Source organism: Ascaphus truei, chromosome 4, assembly GCF_040206685.1.
Source record: "Ascaphus truei isolate aAscTru1 chromosome 4, aAscTru1.hap1, whole genome shotgun sequence".
Lineage (NCBI taxonomy): Eukaryota > Metazoa > Chordata > Amphibia > Anura > Ascaphidae > Ascaphus > Ascaphus truei.
Genome location: NC_134486.1, coordinates 383389931 through 383412847, shown reverse-complemented (window position 1 = coordinate 383412847; position 22917 = coordinate 383389931). Strand labels below are relative to the sequence as shown.

At 42.5% G+C, this 22917-nt stretch overlaps 1 protein-coding gene across 2 annotated transcripts in view; it reads left to right on the top strand.

The window, feature by feature from the left end:
* Nucleotides 1-224: 224 nt before the first annotated feature.
* Nucleotides 225-22917, top strand: part of ATAD2B (ATPase family AAA domain containing 2B) — a 133636-nt gene continuing 110943 nt past the window's right edge. For both annotated transcript variants that reach the window (XM_075598454.1, XM_075598453.1), the window contains exons 1-4: nucleotides 225-548; nucleotides 20307-20461; nucleotides 21322-21371; nucleotides 22131-22284. In XM_075598454.1, coding sequence (XP_075454569.1) covers nucleotides 462-548; nucleotides 20307-20461; nucleotides 21322-21371; nucleotides 22131-22284 — 446 coding nt within the window. In that variant the 5' untranslated portion in view covers nucleotides 225-461. The remainder of the gene's footprint in view (nucleotides 549-20306; nucleotides 20462-21321; nucleotides 21372-22130; nucleotides 22285-22917) is intronic.

Genomic DNA, 22917 nt, shown 5'->3' with positions numbered 1-22917 from the left:
TTACCTTCAATAAATAAAACAAAAAAAACCCCATAGAAACCTAGTAATAAAAGAAATACAAAAAAAATACATGAAATTATAATAATAATAATACAGTATTGGCTATTTTCCCAAAACAAAGATGGCGGGAGAATGTATCACGCCTGGTCACGTGTTTAAGACCATAGAGCGCTCAGTGAGGCGGGGAGCGCCCTCTGGCGGCGGGCGGAGGAAGCTGCGCGTCTGACTGAGCAGAGAAAGGGAAATGGCGGCCGGCAGCGGCTGTGCCTGATCCGAGGGAGCCGGGGGCCGAGAGACGACGCGGCGGGGGAGAGAAGCAGAGCCCCGGGAAGGGCAGGCAGGGGAGGGAGCCGAGAGACGAGGCGACGGGGAGCTGCCCCCCGGGGGACGGGACAGGCGAGAGCCCCGGGAAGGGCAGGCAGTGGAGGAGGAGCGCGGCCTGTGCCGGTGCCGGCAGTGAGATGGTGAACACCCGGGGGAACACGCTGAAAGGCCCGAACGGGAGATTCATCTCCCCCCGCAAGAGTCGGACACCCCGGGGGAAGCCGGTGAGAGGGGGCGGCGTGTATGCTGTATTATACAGTGTTATATTTATACATGGAATTGTGTATATGTATATGTGTGTGTGTGTGTGTGTATGTATGTATGTATGTGTATATTATATATTATATATATATATATGTCTGTATGTATCTATATTATATATGTGCGTGTATGTATGTATATATATATATATATATATATATATATATATATATATATATATCTGCACACAAAGCAGCATGTGTAGTATTGTGACTGTGTACATGCATACACAGTGAGTTTGATTGTATACACACCCTGCATGTATATCACGCAGAGTATGCTGATGTGTTGGGTTAAGGTGGCAGGTATGTTATTGTTGATGGGCAGTGTGCGCAATGTGGGCACAGCAGGTGTGTGTGTGTGTATGTATTTGCTGTGTGGGCTGTTGTCTGAGATCTACTGTACCAAAGAACAAAAGTTCTTGTTTTTGTTGCTCTGCCTGTTCCTGTACAATGGAACAAAGCGCCCTCGCAGGCAGCAGCGGTGACAGCAGGCTTTGAAATGATCTCCCATGCCAAGACACTCTTTAGGAACACGACTCCACAGATAAAGCAAAATACTACTTCCCCCCCACCCCCACCGCGCACGGACAGGCACCAAAAAGGCATGCACAAACCTGTTTCTCACTGACACACCTTGCAAATAGTCATGACACTTTGTCCTCTTCCCCAACAGACATATTCTGCATATACAGACCCCCATGGACACTACCTGCTCTAGGTCACAATGACCCCCTTGACCGCACTTACTGAGCGCACATGCAGACTTCTGTCCAGCAAGCAGTTTCCACACAAAGTTGGGAAAGGCTCATTCAATAACACTGAGGAGAATGAGAAACTAATGTGTGATTACCTTAATTGACCTGGAAGTGTATTAAGATTCATTATGCACTTATTGTATTATTATAATTCCCTGTACTGTATTCTTTGTGAAGCGCTGAGTACAGTTTTGGCGCTATATAAATAAAGACATACAATACAATTATACCAGCTGGCTTCTGTTTCATGTGCTCCCCATTGAGTACATGTCAAGAAGTGACCTGAGTATCGAAAGGTCTGTTCTGCGTGTTCATTTTCAGAGGATTTCCCAATATTTAAATTGTAGTACACACAAGGAAGAAATACTGAGGTTTCAAAAGCTTGGTACCCTATTTTGTATACACTATATATTATGATCTGTGAAGGCCTCTTATGTTGACCAATTAATCCCCTTCACTGCAAGGCATTGATTAGACTGTACTTGCATGCAACACAAAGCAATGCATTACTGGCTTCTCTGGTGCTGCAATCAACATCTTAAACAAATTTACATTTCACTAGGACCATTTTAGCTACTAGAACTTTGGTCTGTTAGGGATGGACAACTCCAGTCCTTAAGGGCCACCAACAAGTCAGGTTTTCAGGATATCCCTGCTTCAGGACAGGTGGCTGTGAAAGATGGATGGCTTGACATTCTCCTCTAGAATCTTCTGATACAATGTAGTCCATGTCCTGAGGCAGCAAAGCAGCCCCACACCATCACAGTCCCACCACCATGCTTGACAGTTGGGATGACGTTCTTCTGTTCCAACGCAGTTTTGGTTTTCACCAAACATAACGTTTCTCATTGAGGCCAAAAAGTTCTACCTTTGACTCGTCTTTCCAGAAGTCTTGTTGATCATCTATGTGCTTTTTGGTGAACTTCAGACGGGCAGCAATGTTCCTTTTAGAGAGCAATAGTTTCCTCCTGGCTATCCTTCTATGAACACCATTCTTGTTCAGTCTCTTTCTTTGACTGAGCCACCTGTGCTGAAGCAGGGTTATCCTGAAAACCTGACTTGCTGGTGGCCCTTGAGGACTGTAGTTGCCCACCCCTCCCTGGTCTACGTTCTTGTAGTTCAACACACTTAGCACGCGTCTTTCCTTTTACGGTTTGCTTACGTTCTTTTATAATCCACTGTTTACTGTAGCGTTGTTCATAGTGGAAGGCCAACCTGTGGCCATGAGTTCTCAACTAGTGTTCCTTTCAGTCTGTTTAAAATGTTGCATTCTGACTTCTGTTGCGGTTTTAAAAACGTGGCATAGGCTGCTCTGTTTGTAAAATGTAATTGTTCCTTTTTAACTTTAATTGCGTAATTTTGTCTTAACTTTGGTAAAGTGACTCGTGTTGTGCTATGTAAGGTCTCTCTTCCTATTCTCATAATAATTATAATTACTTTAGTTTGCCCAACACTGGTTGTGTAGTTCTGCTATACATAGGAATTGAAGATAATTTCATAACATTTTGGCAGAATGAATACTGTGTACAAGGTGAAACTGCAGATTCAGCATACTTTTGAGCAGATGCAATGTTACCGAGCACAATGGTTTCCAACTTTTTGTTTGGTTAAGGACCCTATAATTATATTGAAAATCACTGACCTAGCACTCCTCGATTTATCAGAATATTGGTATTAATCTATTATCTATGTTAATTCAATAGTTTGTATGGTGAACTGTTCACTGGAATGTCTATAGCAGCTCTGTCAGTAAGCACACATTTATTTAATGTCTATAATGAAACAGAGTTCTGGGTTGTACTTGCCAATTTAGAGCATGCAGTTTGAGTTCATCTGGGGGCAGCACATAACTCTGCCTGAAGTGTAAACAAAGGACCAGCTGGTGAGCACTAGCCACTTATACTGCGTTCCTGGCGTTGTGGTGTGTTTGATTTTGTCCAGCACGTCTATTATAGATCTATTTGCAGATAACATAATTTACCAATCGTAGTAGACGAGGGAGCTCTATATGTGATAAAGAGTTTTGTCATTCCCTTTGTGTCCATGTTTTATTTGGGGGGCTCATGGGGTAAAGACATCACCCATGTGTCTCATTCATGTTTAGAAGTTGGATGTCGTCAAGATACTAACAAAAGAGTTAAACTCATACAGGCTTCCATGGGAGACGGGGAGGGGGGAAGCGAGAGAAATATGAAGTGTCCAAAAGTTAAAATGCAGCCCTCTCCAGAGCCAAATGCAGTCTGCACACTGACAAGTGATTAGCTAAGTTACCGATCGATCGGTTCTCCTGTGATCGATCGGCAAAGATTCGGTTCGGGGGTTCATTAAATCTCTGTCCGTGCAGCAGAAGAGGACCAAAGATGCGTGGAACATCCTGTGACCAGGCAGGCACTAGATACAATTGTATTGATGCACATATTGAATGGGTACAAAATATATATATTTAAAAAAACGGAAGTTTGAACTGCAGCTTTAAAGCAGCTACTTCAACCCCCCACTCACCCACCCCCACCCCCATCTACCATAGAAGCCTGTACGAGTTTGTGTTAGTATCTTGCCCCTGCGCATGTCCTGCTCTTGTATTTTTTTTCATGTGTAAAATACCATGATTTTGTTCATCTTTAGCTCCTGATGTTGCTTTAGACTGCATTTGGCTCTGGAGAGGGCTGCATTTTAACTTTTGGACACTTAATATTTCAATTGCTTTTATCCTAAATGGAGTATCAAATGTAAAAAATTTAAACAGCGTTGGAAAGGGTGAGAAGAGATCTCAAAGTAGGTAAAACAATACATGGCGATCAGAGCAGACGTCTGCTTGAAATCTGCCACCTTGTAGGTCTTTCTTTCTTAATAATAATAATAATAATAATGTTCATATAGCGCCTTTTCTCCCAATGGGACTCAAAGCACTTCGCAATTCCAATATAGCGTGCGGTACCCGGCACTGTACATTAGATATTTGCAGACACCGTCCCTGCCCCGTGGAGCTTACAATCTGTTTTTGGTGCCTGAGGCACAGGGAGATAAAGTGACTTGCCCAAGGTGACACGGGAACTGAACCAGGCTCCCCTGCTTCAAAAGCTGTCACTATTTTGTAAATGTCTTTACTTACTGAGCCTCGCCTTCGTCCCTACTTAACTTTTTTTGTAGTCTTATTATGCCTAAATATTATTAATTCAGACCTCACCAATGTTAAAGCTGCAGTTCAAGCTGCCGTTTGGGATTTTTTTTTTTTTTTTTTTAATTCATTATGTGCATCAATACAATCTGTACACTGACAAGTGATTAGCTAAGCTGTTCATTGGTCCGTTTTCCTGTAATCAATCGCTTGCTCTGGGTTATTTCATTCAGTTCTTGCACAGTATTGTGGGCAATGTAGTCCTGGAATATGAGTGACTGGGCAGTTACTAGATACAATTGGTGCACTGCTAGAGAGAGGGCAGGGCTCAAGAGCCAGAGCCTATCAGAAGGGGAGGGGGGCTGTCACTTTGGAAATGCTTCCTACATTAGAAACATTACAAATGTCTTTAAAATATTTATTTTTTAAATGCTACAAGTATTTTGTCATAGTACCGAACTGATCTATTAAACAAACACACATGTAGGATATTGGTTGAACTGCTGCTTTAAAGCAGCTAGTTCTCTCGCTTCCCCCCCTCCCCCCTGCCTCCCATAGAAGCCTGTATGAGTTTAACTCTTGTGTTAGTATCTTGCCCTCGAGCATGTCCTGAATGGGAACTGAACCAGGCTCCCCTGCTTCAAACTCTGTCACTGTTTTGTAAATGTCTTTACTTACTGAGCCTCGCCTTCGTCCCTACTTCACTTTCTTGTAGTCTTATTATGCCCAAATATTAATTCAGCCCTCACCAATGTTAACACTTATTGAGCTATTCTATTATAAATCTGGAACATGCTGCACAAGGCTCTGACATGGACATCATTTAGAAAATCTCTCAGAAATGAGGATGAGTATTTCTCAGCGGTGGCTGCTTCTTCCTCGCTACCTATTACTTGTGAGCAGATCCGCTGTCTGGAACGGTGGTGGAAATGATGAAATCCCTCTCCCGAGAGTAAATGAGCCAGTATGTACTGAGAAGACATGCGCCTGCATTTGCTGTTCCTTTTAGGAATGTCCGTGTGGGCTGGAGCCATGAAGTAGTTAGCAAGTTGGCAGAGAAAACACTTAGTCAGTATGTGCTCTTCTTCGTGCCAAGGCTCTCTCTGTTTACATCAGTAATAGTGTGTGTGTGTGTGTGTGTGTGTGTGTGTGTGTGTGTGTGTGTGTGTGTGTGTGTGTGTGTGTGTGTGTGTGTGTGTGTGTGTGTGTGTGTGTGTGTGTGTGTGTGTGTGTGTGTGTGTGTGTGTGTGTGTGTGTGTGTGTGTGTGTGTGTGTGTGTGTGTGTGTGTGTGTGTGTTGGAAGCCGGCAGTAAAATAGTCATTAACTTACACAAATCGCCATCACAATTGTTAGATTCAGTGCTCAATGGAGGGATACAGTAATTCTCGTCACCTGCTTGTCATGCCACTGACAGGACAGTATATAGCAGGGGCGGCCAACTCCAGTCCTCAAGGGCCACCAGCAGCTCAGGTTTTAAGGATATCCCTGCTTCAGCACAGACGGCCCAGTCTTCATCTTGTCTCTTTCCAAGTAAAGAATAGTTAAGTTATCCTATTTGGCCTGACTTTGCAGGTGCTATTAAGCAAATGACAGCATAGAAAACATTTTTTTGCCAAATAATCAAACACCTGTAGTAGACATGCTTGCGGGGGTCCTGTGATGTTATTTATTCTCTGACACACACAATATAAGTACAGTGTGTAGGATAGTGGGTGGCTGAGCCTTGGTAGCTGAAATGTGGTTATTCTGGTTATGGAGATTAACTGCACCTTCCTTGTCATCTGACAACTCTAAGAATCCAATGTGAAACTTTAAAAGCACTCATTTAAAAAAAAAAAAAAACAATAATACTGGGAACTTAATCTAGTTTAAAATGAGTATACTTGGGAAAGCTCTCTGGTTATCAATGATTTTTTCACTGGTTGAATTTGGAACGTGCAAGTAATTATTACATCAGCTGCAAAATGTAACCATGTGTAATGTCGTCATGACTTATAAGAGATGGATGTGTACATACAGAACAATTAAGCCATTTTTCATGAAAAGATTATAATTGGAACAGAAATAGTAGCCGCTTTTGAACATTCAACAAAGTCGTGTAACGTTTGCGTCTTTGTGTCTTTTGTTTCTTGTTAGCAGTACTACTGTACTGCAGTGCTGTTCATCTAATTGAGTGCTGCATATAAATTACATGTCTCGTTGCTTTGTTTTAACAACGGAAATATCTTGAGGGTAGTTCATTATTCGTACAGTAGCAAGCGGTGATACGGAGTTACATAGCCGAGTTTAGTTATTGAGAAATGAATAGTAAATACATGGGGGACAGAATGACTAGTTGTGCAACTAGTTACTGCTCTTGTGGTTGTGTACTTGACACAGATGGAACAAGCAATGTTTTAAGTCTCCCTCCTTCTTTTTTCTCCTTTTGGTCAAAAATATTTGTATATGCATACCCAGGTGGACTCCAAAGCCCTTTAAAATACAGGAAACCAAGTTTTAAGCGGCAAGACCATCAAGGAGAAAAACAGAATTGTTTTCAAAGCTGATGTCATTTTGTGATCTGTTCCATATGGTAATAATTCATGGAGCAAAACTTGGGCTTTGCTGTGGATTACTTTTTCAATCACACCCAAACAAATGTATTGTATTACTATTTAGACTTGTAGTGTGCGGTATTTTTAAGGAAGACTAATACATACATGTGTAAGTAGAATAGCTGAACCCTACAAGAATACGGGTTGCAAGACATTCTAAAGTTTACCATTTATTTAGTGTGTTTTTTTACATTGCTGTATACTCCTCCTTGGGCAAATCTGTTCTGTACCCAACCATGCATATGCATCAGTAACTTCAAGATAAAATGCGCTGAAGGCTCATGAATTGGGGGAGATTCCGATGCAGGGTATCACCCCGATTCAGCGTTAACTACCATTCAAGTGAATCTCCATTCACGCCAAATCGGGGTACGATATCCAGCGTCGCTGCTTAGTGAATCCTGGCGAAGGAGTGGCTCAGTGAGTAAAGACACTGACTGGCATTGAGAGTTTGAAGCAGGGGAGCCTGGTTCAATTCCCGGTGTCGACTCCTTGTGACCTTAGGCAAGTCACCTTATTTCCCTGTGCCTCAGGCACCAAAAAACACAGATTGTAAGCTCCACGGGGCAGGGACCTGTGCCTGCAAAATGTCTCTGTAAAGCGCTACGTAAAACTAGCAGCGCTATGCAAGAACATGCTATTATTATTATTATTATTATTATTACTCCCTAACCTGTTGCAAATGAGTTCAAACACAATTTAGAGAAACAACATTCTCAAACTAACCTTTGTTTAATCTCACTTCTAATTTAAGCAGTCATCTCCCCCTCCCCACTTGACCAGCCAATCCTATATTAAAATATTTGTGGTGGTTCTGTAAGTATTTCTTGCAACGTAGCTAATAACCATTGTGTTCATAGCTAAATTAGGCTTATTGCCTAAATATATTATAACGATGGCTTGCAGTTATTTTACAATCCTCTACAATTTCTCCTGTCATTACAAATTGAGGGGAGGGACTCTGTTTTGCAGTCATAGTGCTTATTATAGGCTCTGAAAGCATTAGTCTGAGGTTTTTGTATGTTGTCTACTCCTGAATGCAGATCAGTTCATGTTCAATGTCCCGTCACCTACAGGCATACCTCCTCCACCTGTTTTGGTTCTGCATCATCCATTGACTCATTTAATCAGGGGTGCGCAAACTATTTTATCTGCGCACTCCCCCATACCTTTTTCTCTGGTGTTTTCTGACGCCATTACGTCATGTGCTCGGCGGCACTATTTTACGCTGTGTTGCCATGGCGACGTGTCACCAGCAGCTGCCGGAGACAAGGTAAGGGACTTACAGAGGCCTCGCACACTCCAATGGCATTTAATTTAAATGTTGTGGGGAAGAGCACGAGGCTTCTGTAAGTGCTGCACCTACCACCCCTCCCCCCCAGAAAATTTAGTGCCCCCCCAGTTTGGCACCCCTGCCTTATATTACTCTCCATTGTATAGCCTTATGCTAAGTGGCCACTAGGGGTGGGAAAAATAAAACACTTTTTGAACTTCTGTAACTTTGTTTTGATGTTACAGGGATAGTCCACTTCCCAGTGGTCAGAATGAAACTTATTCAAGCATTTGAACCATTGTGGCTATAGTCTTTCCCGTCTTCTGTTCTCTAAATGAATCTGTGGTACAGTATACAGGCATACCCCGCATTAACATACGCAATGGGACCGGAGCATATATGTAAAGCGAAAATGTACTTAAAGTGAAGCAGTACCTTTTCCTCACTTATCGATACATGTACTGTACTGCAATCGTCATATACGTGCATAACTGATATAAATAACACATGTGTAACAGGCTCTATAGTCTCCCCGCTTGTGCACAGCTTCGGTACAGGTAGGGAGCCGGTATTGCTGTTCAGGACGTGCTGACAGGCGCATGCGTGAACTGCCGTTTGCCTATTGGGCGACATGTACTTACTCGCGAGTGTACTTAAAGTGAGTGTCCTTAAAGCGGGGTATGCCTGTACCAGTCACAAGGGCGGTTTTTGTAGGAGATTTCAGAGGGAGTTTTGGCACTTTTTTTTTTCCCTTCTCTCGAAGCTTCTACAAGAAACTCTATATGGTGATCATAAAATTAGGAATAGGTTGGAATACGATCTGGGCGAGGGAGCTGGGTGACTGCTTTTTCCATTTATTTATTTTAAGCAGAATTATGTTTTTGTAGTTTAGAAATGCATACAGTACATTTCTTTGCTTATGGTACTGATACCTTTTTGTCTTTATACTTGACTTCTGGAGCTGTCATAAGGCTGCTATAAATAATACTATATTTGCCACTCAATGGGAATCCAGTGCCTCGTATAAAAAAACCAAATATAAACAATGCCCTAATAACCAGCCTCCAAAAGACATCAGGCCTAAACCACTTTTGCCTCTGGAAGCACCTGTAACACATTGCAACCAATACATTGTTTTTCATGCTAAACCATGTTGAAGCAGCAGTCCAAACTGCCGTTATAAAAATATATATATCGTCTCATGGGTTCACAAAATGGCTGCAGACTCGGTATCTGTGACTTTGTAAATGGTTGCTATAGAAATAAAAAAGGCTGGTTACATTCAAATACATTAAAAATGTCATTCAGAGTTTAAAAAAATGCTACAAGTATTTTCTCATAGTACGATGCTGATTTTTTAATAGAAAAACCACACATGTAGGATATTGCTTGTACTGCAGCTTTAATACCACATTAGTGCTTAATACCTCTCATGCAGGTGCTGCTTGATATCATACTATTTAAACTGCAAAATGTTCTGATCCTGGGCATACTGGTGAGTGCAATAAGTTTGTCACATTTTAATTGTCTTCATTTTTGTCTGGAGTTTCCTTAAACCGTCAGCTAATTCTATTTGTAGCTAGTGACCGTTTAGGCCTTGCCCCCGCTGCATGCTGCAGCGTCCGCTGTGGCGGACGCTGCGCTCACCAGAGCCCTCCCCGCAACGGCGCCGGGCCCGCTGCGAGGGGGGGCCGCCGCGCTTGCGCGAGAGCTACTCCTGCTCTCAATAGAATTGAGAGCAGGAACTCGTGTCGAGCGGCTAGGCACGCCCCCCGGCGGTTCAGCCAATGAGGGCGAACCTGCCGGGTGACGTCATGGCCGCGCCCCCGTCACTCCTCCGGCACGCCCCCCCCGGTCTCTGCTCCTGCAGTGAGCTGCAGACCGGGGAATCGCCGGAACGCGCAGCCGAAAGTGCGGGCGCGCATTACAGCGCCGTGACCAGGGCCTTAGCCTTAGGAGCAAAGGGAGCTAACAGCTCTGGTATATTCATGGGTTTAGAGATTTGGAGTGAAATAGGCACACAGACTTGCTATTCAGAAAAGATTTATTGTGCCAAAAGAAACCAACGTTTCGGCTGCATAGATCAGCCTTTATCAAGGTGAGGGCCCACACCTAAGCAGCCGAAATGTTGGTTTCTTTTGGCACCATAAATCTTTTCTGAATAGCAAGTCTGTGTGCCTATTTCACTCCAAATCTCCACTTCTGATTTTTCTGTGAGCTCAGGATATCCTTTTGCTATAGGGCACTGACATATGTATGTACCCTATGAATTTTTGAATTTTTTTTTTTTTTCAGTGTGCCTGCATTACCTTTCTAATGTGTATATTCATGGGGTTTCTTATTTTTCTTATTTTTCATGTTTTTTTATTTTTATGTGTTGTGTGCACATGTAGCAATGTTTCCCATAATCACTACATGCTTTGGAGGGTTTGTAAATGTTAAATAAAAAAAAAAAAATCTTAAAATATATTTTCTCAATAGTTGAAACTGTATTTTAATGGAACTCTGGCTGCAAGTCCTACTCATGGATCACAAATGGTAATATTCAAATATTGCAGTCACAGTTAATGTCAAGTGTATAAATCGCCACCTTAAAAACGGATTAATTGGACTTCTTAATGGAAAACCTTTTGATCAAAATAAAATACACACTCTTTTTTTTCTTTTGAAATGGCCAACCAGTTATGTCACTGTTTACATTTTCACTTCCCACCATCTTTTCCAGATCTGTCATAATGAGAATTTTAAATATTTCTTAGGTTTTTATTGTGTGTGTGCTTTGACTGGTATTGAATTTCATGTATTAAAGCACTATGGCTGGACATCAGTGAAATGAGGCAAATCAGATTAGCTGGTAAATCAGATTAGCCTGCAAGTGACCTGACTGTAGTCGGAGAGTGTGTACAGAGCCAGCAACTCAGTATTGGCTTGCAGACCTTCAGTATAATTTGATATGTGAGCTTTCTATAGGGCAGACAACCCAGTCACCCTCTGTTGTATAAACAATAATTCTTGGTCAGATATTTAGCTGCTATCTGTTTCACAAGATCAGGATTTGTTTAGAGATTCTCCAAACCACATGCTTAGGCTGGGGCCATGGTACTGCCTTAAGGCAGTGTTCGCGTCCGTGCGGCGCGTCTGCGCGGAAGTAGGAGGGGGTGCACGTTGCGTGAGAAAATCCGTTCAACTGATTTCTCAGCGTAACACAGGTCACGTGAGCGGTTGCCCAATGAGGGGCGGACCAGCTCCGTGACATAACTGGCACGCCGCTAGACACACCCATGGATGGCGCGCGTACCACGTCCAAAACGCGCAACCGCTTCAAGGGGGTGACGTCACGGCTGCGCATGCCTTGGCACGGGCGAAAGCACCATGGACCTGGCCTTAAGGAGGAAGTTTTCCAGAAGTGTGTGCTTTTCAACTAACGGTCATTCCTCCCACTTCTGACCATTAGCCAACCTTGCATTTTCCTTGTCCCAATCCCCTCTTGGAGAGAGGAGTAAAGGGATTTTGCAGGGTGAAGAGAATTTAGGAGGCAAGTCCTCCTTTTTGTTATTTTCACTTTTTAAAATCTAAAACGCTGGTTATGCATGTATTTTTTCCGGGGGACTTTAAACCGTTTCATCATTGTACAGCCATTACAATATTTCACCACTTCATAGACCCAATAGTTATTTGACATCATTTAGTGAAGTTGATGTTCAATGGTAGAATTACTGTCTGTAAAGGTGTTTATCTGGTCACACTTGCTCAGCAAATCATTGTACATTTTTGTCCTGTATGCTGAAAATGTAGAAGGGGTGGTTATTTACCTGCTGCTCACCTATTACACATCAATACAATTCTTGAATCAATCTGGTGCACAAGGGATAATTAGCAATTGTATACAGAGAGGTTGATAGCAGCAACCAAAAGACACCTAACTGCACTCTATATTGACAAAAGGAGGGGATAAGGGTATGACCAGAAGAATTCAATCCATGGGCTCTAATTTCCCATATGGCCACTCTTGGTGAGTATTGAAAAAATAAAATCTTTTATTAATTATATAACATAAATGTCACAACAATAAAATCAGTTAAAATAAAGGGGGAGGTCGCTGCGGACTTGTGGGTAAAGATACAGGCTCTAATAGTCCAATAGTCGCCCTAATTGAGTTGAGGGTATCTTGCAACAAGGATAATCACTAACAATAAATGGGTGATTCTCAATCTTATAACCCCAATGGATAATAATTGTGTGGTATGAACACGTTGAGTTAATTCTTTAGTTGTTTTAACTTATTTGTATCATGAAGGTGGTACTTCAAACAGTAGACCTAAGCCAAAGGGTAATGCAACCTTGGTAACATCAACTTTTTTAGGACAAACAGGCCTCGATACAAAAACTTGTATACAAGCATAGCACACAAGATTGGTATTCAAGCTATTAGTCACTTCCTGGAAGCAAGAAGTAGTTGCATGAAAAACCATAATGATTTCATATTAAAATTACTGGATTTTACTCTCACGAAAAACTATTTTTTATTCAATGGCACCATTTACCATCAGGTACAGGGAACGGCCATGGGGACCACAGTTGCCCCCACCTATGCCAATCTTTATTTGGGCTGGTGGGAAGTGACTGTGGTCTTCAAGGAAAGCCATGGATGATTATACCTCAAATATTGTATTGTGGATCTGTTTCATAGACGATATCCTGATGCTGTGGCGAGGTACTGAGAGTCATCTTATGGAATTTCTTGCACTACTTAATAATAACAAAAACAAACTTAGACTTTTATATGTCAGTTAAGCAGAGATGAGATCGATTTTTCTTGACCTAACCATTTCAAGCAATAAGGATGGTAGGCTTGTAACTACCATCTTTCGCAAAACTACCTCAACCAATAGTTTACAAGCCACCATCCTAAACACACTGTAGATAATATAGCTACAGGTCAATTTCTTCGGCTAAGACGGAATTGTATTGTATTGTATGTCTTTATATAGCGCCATTAATGTACATAGCGCTTCACAGTAGTAATACATGTGGTAATCGAATAAATAACAGATCATGGGAATAAGTGCTTTAGACAAACATAACATTAAGGAAGAGGAGTCCCTGCCCCGAGGAGCTTACAATCTAATTGGTAGGTAGGGAGAACGTACAGAGACAGTAGGAGGGAGTTCTGGTAAGTGCGTCTGCAGGGGGCCAAGCTTTATGTTTCATGTGTTCAGAATGTTCACAGTGCTATTCGTATGCTTCTTTAAGCAAGTGTGTCTTAAGGTGGGTCCTAAAGGTGGATAGAGAGGGTGCTAGTCGTTTACTGAGGGGAAGGGCATTCCAGAGGTGTGGGGCAGTCTGTGAAAAAGGTTTAAGGCGGGAGAGGGCTTTAGATAAAAAGGGGGTAGAAAGAAGACATCCTTGAGCAGAACGCAAGAGTCTGGGTGGTGCATAGCGAGAAATTAGGGCTGAGATGTAAGGAGGGGCAGAAGAGTGTAAAGCTTTAAAAGTGAGGAGAAGAATGGAGTGTGAGATGCGGGATTTGATTGGAAGCCAGGAGAGGGATTTCAGGAGGGGAATTGCTCTAGTGTAGAGGAATATCAAAAACAATCAAATGACATGAAAGGTAGGTTTAATGCAAGGGGACACAGTAATTAGGTCGTGAATAGGACCTCTAAGCGAGCTTTGGCAACACCAAAATCTGTTCTTAGTAATAAACCTAAAAACATCACTGATACCAACAATAACACTGTGAGATTTATTGGAAGGTACAGTAACCAATGGTGGAGTCTGAGAAATATTATGTCGAAACATTGGCACATTTTAATGGAGGATACGGATTTACAAATTTTTTTGAAGAGTACTCCAAGCATGACCTGTAGGCGGGCTCGGAATATCAAAGACCGTTTGGTTCATAGCCACTTTCAAGACACCCCAATAAGAACTTGGTTAGGACCAAAACCGACGGGTACATACCGATGCGGCAGGTGTAAAGCCTGTGACACCATCAAATGTACTAAAACATTCTCGGACTCCACCAATACAAGAACCTTCACAATAAAGGAATTCATAAATTGTCTGACTATGGGAGTGATCTATCTGATAAACTGCATGTGTGGAATGCAATGTGGGGAAGACCCATAGATCCTTCAAAATCAGGATTCTTGAACATATGGAGTCTGTCTGCAATCGGATGGATACTCCTGTGTCTAGACACGTCTGGCGAAAGCATGGAGGTGACAGCAAGGTTCTGCAATTCATAGGCATAGAGCATATTCCCTGGGTGATTCGAAAGGGTGACTGGGATAAAAGACTCCTACAAAAGGAGTGTCGATGGATACACAATCTACACAAAATGGCACCATATGGTCTTAATGAAGGTTTTCTTTTTTTCACCGTTCTTATAAATCATCTTGGACTAATGTCATTAGCTACCCTAGGCTATTAACTATATCAGCTTTAGTAATGGTGTATAGTATGTCAGGGGGGGAATAGGTATACAGTTTAATGACTCTTAAAGTCACACAAACCATATTGACCTTTTTTAGGTCGGTTCAACCAACTTCATATACACTCCTACTTCACTGATTAGAACTATAGTATTTTATTTAATATTAGGGTAGCATTTAGACCGGAGGATCCAACATTAGATTTTGTGTGTCCATTTCAGTGTTATCCTTTTTGAGTCACACTTTCCACCCCTTTTCAGTCTATGATTAAGCTGTATCCACATGTTCTCATACTGCTATCCATGCTAAGCTGAGTGGGCTTCATTGATTACAGCTTCTATTGTTCTCTCTTCAAGGTCAAAGGGTCATGTCCACCAAGGTCTATTATGCAGAGGTAGACGGGACAATTTCTGGGGTGACAACCATTTCATTAATCCGGTGTTTACTACTATACAGTTTACTGAACCATGTTCAAAAAGCGAGCGTGCTAATATAGCAATTTTCAGCATGTCTCGCCACCAACCCGACACTGTATCGGGATTGGTGCAAACAAACAGACACACCTACGAAGGAGTATACTTGAGCAACATCGCAGCTACGCATTTTAACTCCTCACGCTGATGAAGTACGTCTAACATACGAAACGTGCGTAGGGTACTGACGTCAAATGACGGTGGCGTCTCTGAGGGTGTCGGTTCGTTTGCGTGTCGGGTAACCTGCGGTTGGTAATGTAGTACACAGACCAGGAAATATCAGGTTGTATAAGCTGCTTCTTTCAATTGTTGCAACACTGGTGAGCCTATGCAATATATTTATTAATGACTCACGGGCAACATTGTGGGACACACTTGGCCTACCTTAGATCTGTGCATCTGGATTCACTGATATTGGTATGACTCCTGATGTCAAGCACTATATTAAGTGTGATGATTTAAGCCACTATAACATATGTGTCTACATGTGTAGTTATCTTGTCTACCATTAATGCTGTGATACAATAACCTTTTTGGCTGCAGCTTTCATGCACACAATACGATTACACTGTGTCTACTGTGAGTCATGAAGGTTTATGTTGCAATACCAACCGCAAGCTTGACCCTACCTGTCCTAACTGTCGACCTATCTCCCTCCTGCCTTTTGCCTCCAAACTCCTTGAACGTCTTGTATTCTCTCGATTTGCTACACTTTCTCAACACCTATTCTCTTCTAGACCTTCTACAATCTGGCTTCCGCACTGCTCACTCTACTGAAACAGCCCTCACTAAAATAACCGACGACTTCCATGCTGCCAAAGACAGAGGTCATTACACTCTGCTCATATTACTTGACCTCTCTGCAGCATTTGACACCGTGGACCACCCTCTTCTCCTCCACATTCTCCATGCTCTTGGTATTCGTAACAAAGCTCTATCCTGGATCTCCTCTTACCTCTCCCATCGTACTTTCAGTGTCTCTTTTGCCAACACCTCCTCCTCTATTGATCCCTCTGTGGGGGTACCCCAGGGCTCGGTCCTGGGACCTCTTCTCTTTTCTCTGTACACTCTCTCTAGGTGACCTAATCACTTCTCTTGGGTTCAAATATCACCTTTATGCTGACGACACACAAATGTACTTTTCAACACCCGACCTTACACCTGCTGTACAAACCAAAGTTTCTGAATGTCTCTCTGCTATATCATCCTGGATGGCCCTCCGCCGCCTTAAACTCAACATGGCTAAAACAGAGCTCCTCATACTTGCTCCCAAACCTGGCCCTACTACCTCCTTCCACATTACTGTTAAAACTACGATCATTCACCCAGTAGCCCAAGCACGCTGCCTAGGGGTCACACTCGACTCCTCTCTCACATTCACCCCTCAGATTCAAAACATATCTAAAACCTGTGGCTTTTTCCTCCGCAATATAACAAAGATACGCCTTTTCCTCTGTTGCTCGACTGCTAAAACTCTGACTCAGGCCCTCATTCTCTCCCGTCTCGACTGCTGCAACCTCCTGCTGTCCGGCCTCCCTGCATCTCACCTGTCTCCCCTACAATCTATCCTAAACGGTGCTGCCAGAATCACTCTACTCTTTCCTAAATCTGTCTCAGCATCTCCCCTCATGAAATCCCTCTCCTGGCTTCCGATCAAATCCCGCATCTCGCACTCAATTCTCCTCCTCACTTTTAAAGCTTTACACTCTTCTGCCCCTCCTTACATTTCAGCCCTAATTTCTCGCTATGCACCATCACGACTCTTGCGTTCTTCTCAAGGATGTCTTCTTTCTACCCCCTTTGTATCTAAAGCCCTCTCCCGCCTTAAACTTTTCTCACTGACCACCCTTCCCCTCAATACCCGACTAGCACCCTCTCTATCCACCATTAAGACCCACCTTAAGACACATTTGCTTAAAGAAGAATATGAATAGCACTGTGGATAATCCTGGACACATGATACATAAAGCTTGGCCCCCTGCAGACGCACTTACTAGAATGCCCTCCTAAGAGATTTTACACAATCATTAATCTATCTCATTGGGGTAATTACTGCATAACGGTCATATTTGGTACTCATTTAGAGTATATTCACATGCTACAGTATACAAGTTATCTACACTGGTCACATTTTGTTTGAGAACTGGAACTGGATTTCTGTAAGTTTTATTTACATACCACCCACCGCGTTTATGGATTTAGACTGATTATTAATGCTATCAATATCCAATACGTAGATGGGAAGATACTAACAAGCACCATCTGAATTCTCTATATTTGAGTTGGTTCAGCAACAGGTATTATACTGAGTTACCTTTTGGGCCATTGCCTACCACCTAAATAGATGTATTCATACTAGCTAATATCATTTTCAGTCTGGATCTGTTTAGAATCGCCCCATAGGGGATTTTAGCAATTTTGTGTTATGTATATATTTTTAATGTCGTCGCCAATGTAATTAATAACATTTCTTTATTTTTTTGTTTATGTGAGATTATACTCACTCTATTGTGTCGTTGGGACGGGGTTAATATTCTCTACCTAGTGGGACAATTGGCATCCCAGGCTATTTCAGCTGCTATAGATACTTTTTAGTGCAGCTAACTGGGTTCTTTTGCTAACCTTGAGTTGACTTGTTGTGTTATACAAATAAGTTAACCTGTTCCTTTTCAGTGAATTGGCAGCGACTAAGCAAGTCGGTCAAACTCCAGTAATAAGTTGTTGGGGGGAAACTAATCTGTTTGATTGTTCACATTGAGCTGCCTGTCTAAGCTGTAAAGCTGCTGTAGTGCTCTCTGCTACATATGGTCCCTTTCCTTGTGTGGGGAGACGTTCAGGTGGAGCAGCTTCTCCGGGAACGCTGTAACGTACATTAATAAGGCTGAGTGCAAGATGCTGAAGCCTGGCACACGTCCCATTCTGTCTTTATTCAGCTGATTAACTCTGGGTGGGTGCATGTTTTATGATCTGTTAGGGGTTCCTGTGGTGATTACCATTACAGTTTTCAAATATTTCGCTTTTCATTTGTAGTAATGTAAGAAATACTACTTATAACACCTGCCAACCTAGTGCACAAAGGGCGTATGTGGACCTCCTTCATGGAGATCCGTCACTTCCACCAGTCTGACCATTTTGCAGACCCCTCATTGGGCCACATTTACTAAGCTGTGCTATTCCATAAGACATCTTCATTTGAATGGGCCCATAAGCTGTCTTATAAAATGGCACCACCCCCATAGTAATTATGAGCCACAAAGTTCCAGGGGGGGTAAGAAACGAATGTTCAGCAAGGCAAAACCCCAACCCTTCACAACAAAGTACTGTATGGGCTGCGCATGTAGTGATCGGGGAGGAATACTGTAGTGTAATGTTAAGTGAAAACATTTGTTCCCTTTCATGCTGTAATTGGCTGGGTCACATGCGTACCATTGGGAGTTTTATAATGCTGTTTTTGCTTTTGGATGTAACCTATTTCTAGTTTGCTTTAGTTATGTTTTGCAGTTGTTTATTACTCTTCTTGTACTTGGTATTACTGCTAATGTGCCAGAAAACATCAAATAGGCACTTGGGGAGGGGGGTGCTCTCTCTGAATAGGGGGCGGAAATAAGTGAGCACTGTATGGCAGTGTAAGTCTAACTGTTCAACTGAGAGCTGCTTAGTGCAGGGGTGCGCAAAGTGGGGGGCGTGAGATTTTATTGGGGGTGTCAGCCATAACTTTCAGTGTTTTTCTCTCTAATTCTTTCTTTCTTTGCTAATCCTTCACTCTGTCACTCCCTGTCCTATCTTCTTTCTCTACATGTAATCCATGCCGCTGAGCTGACCGCCTCATCCTTCTCTTGCCTCACCATCTGTCTAGGAAATCCTGCCAAAAACCCTTTCTTCCTAAAACATACCTTTTTTGCGCTTATTTAAAACACTTTCTACATGAGATGCTACAACATACTGAATTAAACAACTTTCCTAACACACATGGACTAATATTTTCAGAAATATCAAATGTTTACACTTTAGAAAGTTATTTGTGTGGTTTCAAAAGCTCATGTGCTACTGCTATTATGTAGTCTGTTAAGTGGGGCATCTGTTCAAGGACCAAAGTGAATTAATGGCTGTGGCTTGTTTAATGGGCACAGGTGGAACAGTCTGTGCTGAAGCAGGGATATCCTGGAAACCTGACCTGTTTGGGGAGGGGGTTTGAGGACTGGAGTTGTCCACCACTGCCTTAGGCTGCGTCCATAGAGGGGGGAGCCGCGCTCCTCCGCGCTGACGCGATTGGGAGGCGGGGGCATGGCGTCACTGGGCCAATAGCCCGCGAGGCGCCGACGTCACGGCGCCGTGACGTTGACGCGGCTTTGCTTTGATTGGAGGTTTTCAGCCGACAGCGCGCTCAGAAACAGGTTCTGTTGTCGGCTGAAAATCCCTGCGCCTCAGCACGCCTGCAGACGCTCGCGGGAGCCCCCTGTCAAGACATCCTCATTGATGATGACGGGGCTCATCGCGGAGCGTCCGTGTGGCTCCCTCCCTCTATGGACACAGCCTTAGGCTACAGCCCTGGTGTCGGCGCTACACGTGGCCTGCAGCTCTGTTCCCTGGTCTGTGCAGAGCTGTGGGTAGGGTGGGGGGGGGGGGAGAGGAGAGGAGTGGCGTGATGGGGATGTGGTGGGAGGCGTGACCATGAGGTCACCTGGCAGGTTCGCCCTCATTGGCTGAACTGCTTGGGGGGCGTGGTCAGCACTCCGTCAACTGTCTTCAAAAAAATCTGGGCGGCCAAGGCAGGAAGTGGGCGCATCCCATTCAGGGACGGTTCTTATCCCCGCAGCGCACACCATAGCACGCGCTGCAGCAGGCTGCGGGGACCTTCCCGCCTTGCACACACACATACCTGTAGAAGAGGGAATCCTTCTTTTTTACACATGAAACACACACTGTAATTAAAGATGTTACTGTAAGCTTGGCTGAATCTTTTTAAGGAAGCGGATTACATTCAAGTTGTTTCCATAAGCTTATTTTTCTGTTGGAATGCTCCTTTTTAAGAGATATTTTAACAAATGATTTTTTGTTTTTGTTTTTACAGAAAAATACGAGCAGCGACGGTAGTTTGAGCAACAGCCATTTGTCTCCCCCAGCCAAACGCTCTTGCAAACATGCAGAGCCTGTTTGTAACGACAGCCCAGAACCATGCGCCATCAAACCGCGAGAGGGATGGGGCATTGCAACCAGGCGATCCAGGTAAGCGTCATTGCGCTGGTCTTGTGCGTAGAGCACCCCGTTTGCAAAAAAAAACTTAATTTCGAAAGATGAAAGGACTTCACACCCTTTACACTGGTGTCAACCTGCTGGCTGGGCTGAAATACAAATAAAATATTCTAATATCATTGATTATCGAAAGTCTACATCAAGAGTGGCCAACTCCAGTCCTCAAGAGCTACCTACAGGTCACTGAGCAACCTGTGCTGAAGCAGAGAGATCCTGAAAGCCTGACCTGTTGGTAGCTCTTGAGGACTGGTAGCCCCTGGTCTGCACTGACTGCATACATAACACGTGGGAAAAAGAGAGAGGCAGGTATGTGTATTCTTTGCATTATCAGGAAATCAACAATAACATGTTCGAGATGGTGATACTTGGTAGAGGGTTTTTACTTTGCTACTAGTTCAATGTATGTGGGATTTAACATACCGTTAACAACGGAGGATGTTTATATTGATATTTATTAGGCTCTTATGAGCATAACTCTTTGAATTACATGTTGATCATTTTATAAGGAAAACTAGTCCTCTCCTTTTTATTAAGTAATGGTAGAAGGTGGAATTGTTGACACGTCTCTCAGCCCTGGGAGACTGTTCTTTCGTGGGCAAGTTTAAACATCAGACAAATTCCAAAGCGATCATCACTTTTTCAAGGAATACAACGCTGCATACAGTTTCTTAAAATACACATGCAAATTTTATTAAAATAAAAATATATTAACTCGTTATGGCTTGTAACATTAGAGCAAAATGTTTTCTTTATGGTTACTTGATACATTTTCTTTTGTTTCTTAAGATTGGTTGCTCACAGTCTGCCATACTTTTTGTCACAATGTATTTTAGGTTAACGTCACAGGCCGGTGCTACATTACCAAACAGCCGCAGTAGTCTATGTAAGTATTTTCATTGATACTTTGCTCGTTTATTCGTATAGGTTAGAGCAGCAAAACATCTTATTTAAACAAAAAAAAATTTAATGTTTAAATCAGTTCTGTATTAGATAATATTTACTATATATATATTTATATACTGAGCATCCGTTGATTTCTCTAGCAGGATTTAGCCCTCCTCCCCAGCAATGCAAGATCTTTGCAACAGTTTCCTGTTTGTGATCATTTGTTGCCAATGTTCCCAGCAGTTTGAGCTGTAAACTGTAATAATAGATAATGTTACCGTAGCAATATAAGGATACATTGTAGCTGCTGAGTTACACTGACTGAAGCAGCCAGTCTGTTTAACACACAATACAGATTTTTACAGATTTAGAACACAACAGCAGACGATTGGCAGCTTAGGTACGAATGAAGAATTATACATTGCCACATGCTTTACATGTACAAATAAGAAAGAAAAAGCGGTTGGGGGGAGCGTATTATTGCTACTTTAACATTTTGACATGTAAAATATTTTTATTGACTTCTATACTGTATGGAAGAGATGTGTTTGCCTGGCTAAATACTTTGTAAAAGGCCTACTGTACAGTTGTCAATATGGTTTTTCTAAAATCTAGTGAACAGGAACAACTCGTTCTCCTTTGAGTAATATTTGTCCTAGCTCTAACTAGGCAGCAATAAATCCCATTTAACATGTAATGCCAAGAGCAAGTATATTAAAAGGAGATCTTGCCAATAATGTTTGTTGCCTTCTTTCAGCTCTTAGAAGCCACCCATGTCTCGTTGAGAAGGAGGGAAGTGGTGACCGCTCCTGTATTAACGGTGGCATGGAAGTTAGAAGAAGTTGCAGATCAAAGAGCAACAGATTTGAAAGCTTGAATCAGAGTTTACTGTTTGATCAGCTTGTGAACAGGTGTGTGTGTGTGTATACATATACAGCACGTTACTGCTACTTACAACGATTATACCAAGGGTTGTGTAAACTTGGAGCTGCTAGTGAAGTGTGTTTTAGACCCTGCATTATGCAAAGTAATGACTATATTATCTATGTGAGGAGGAGATTCCATTCTCATTATCTACAGTTGTCTTCTGTTCTTGTCCTTGTACTGTACTATACTGATAAAGTATAAGTCTGACCGCACCATTGGGACTTGAGTGCTGCCGGATTATTGGATAGTCTGGACTATTGGAAGTCACTCCTAGCAAAGGCACTTTAGGACTCTTTCACTTCACCTTTTTACATGTTCTACATTAGTATAATATTTATAGCCTACATAATAATAAACTTTAATTTTGTGTATAAACTACTGTAATACAGTACTAACGCAATACCTTCAAAAACAGTATTTTACTGACCAATATTTAGAGATTACTTCAGAAATGACGCAAAGCAGCAGATTATAGTACAGAATTCACGTACTAAACTTGGTGTATTCACGTTTACACTAAAAACTTGCTGTAGCTGCACTTCTAATCATCTGATCAATCCATTGTGCGTCAGCTTTATTTGCCACAGGGGATGGGTCATCAGGGTTATCTTTACTTT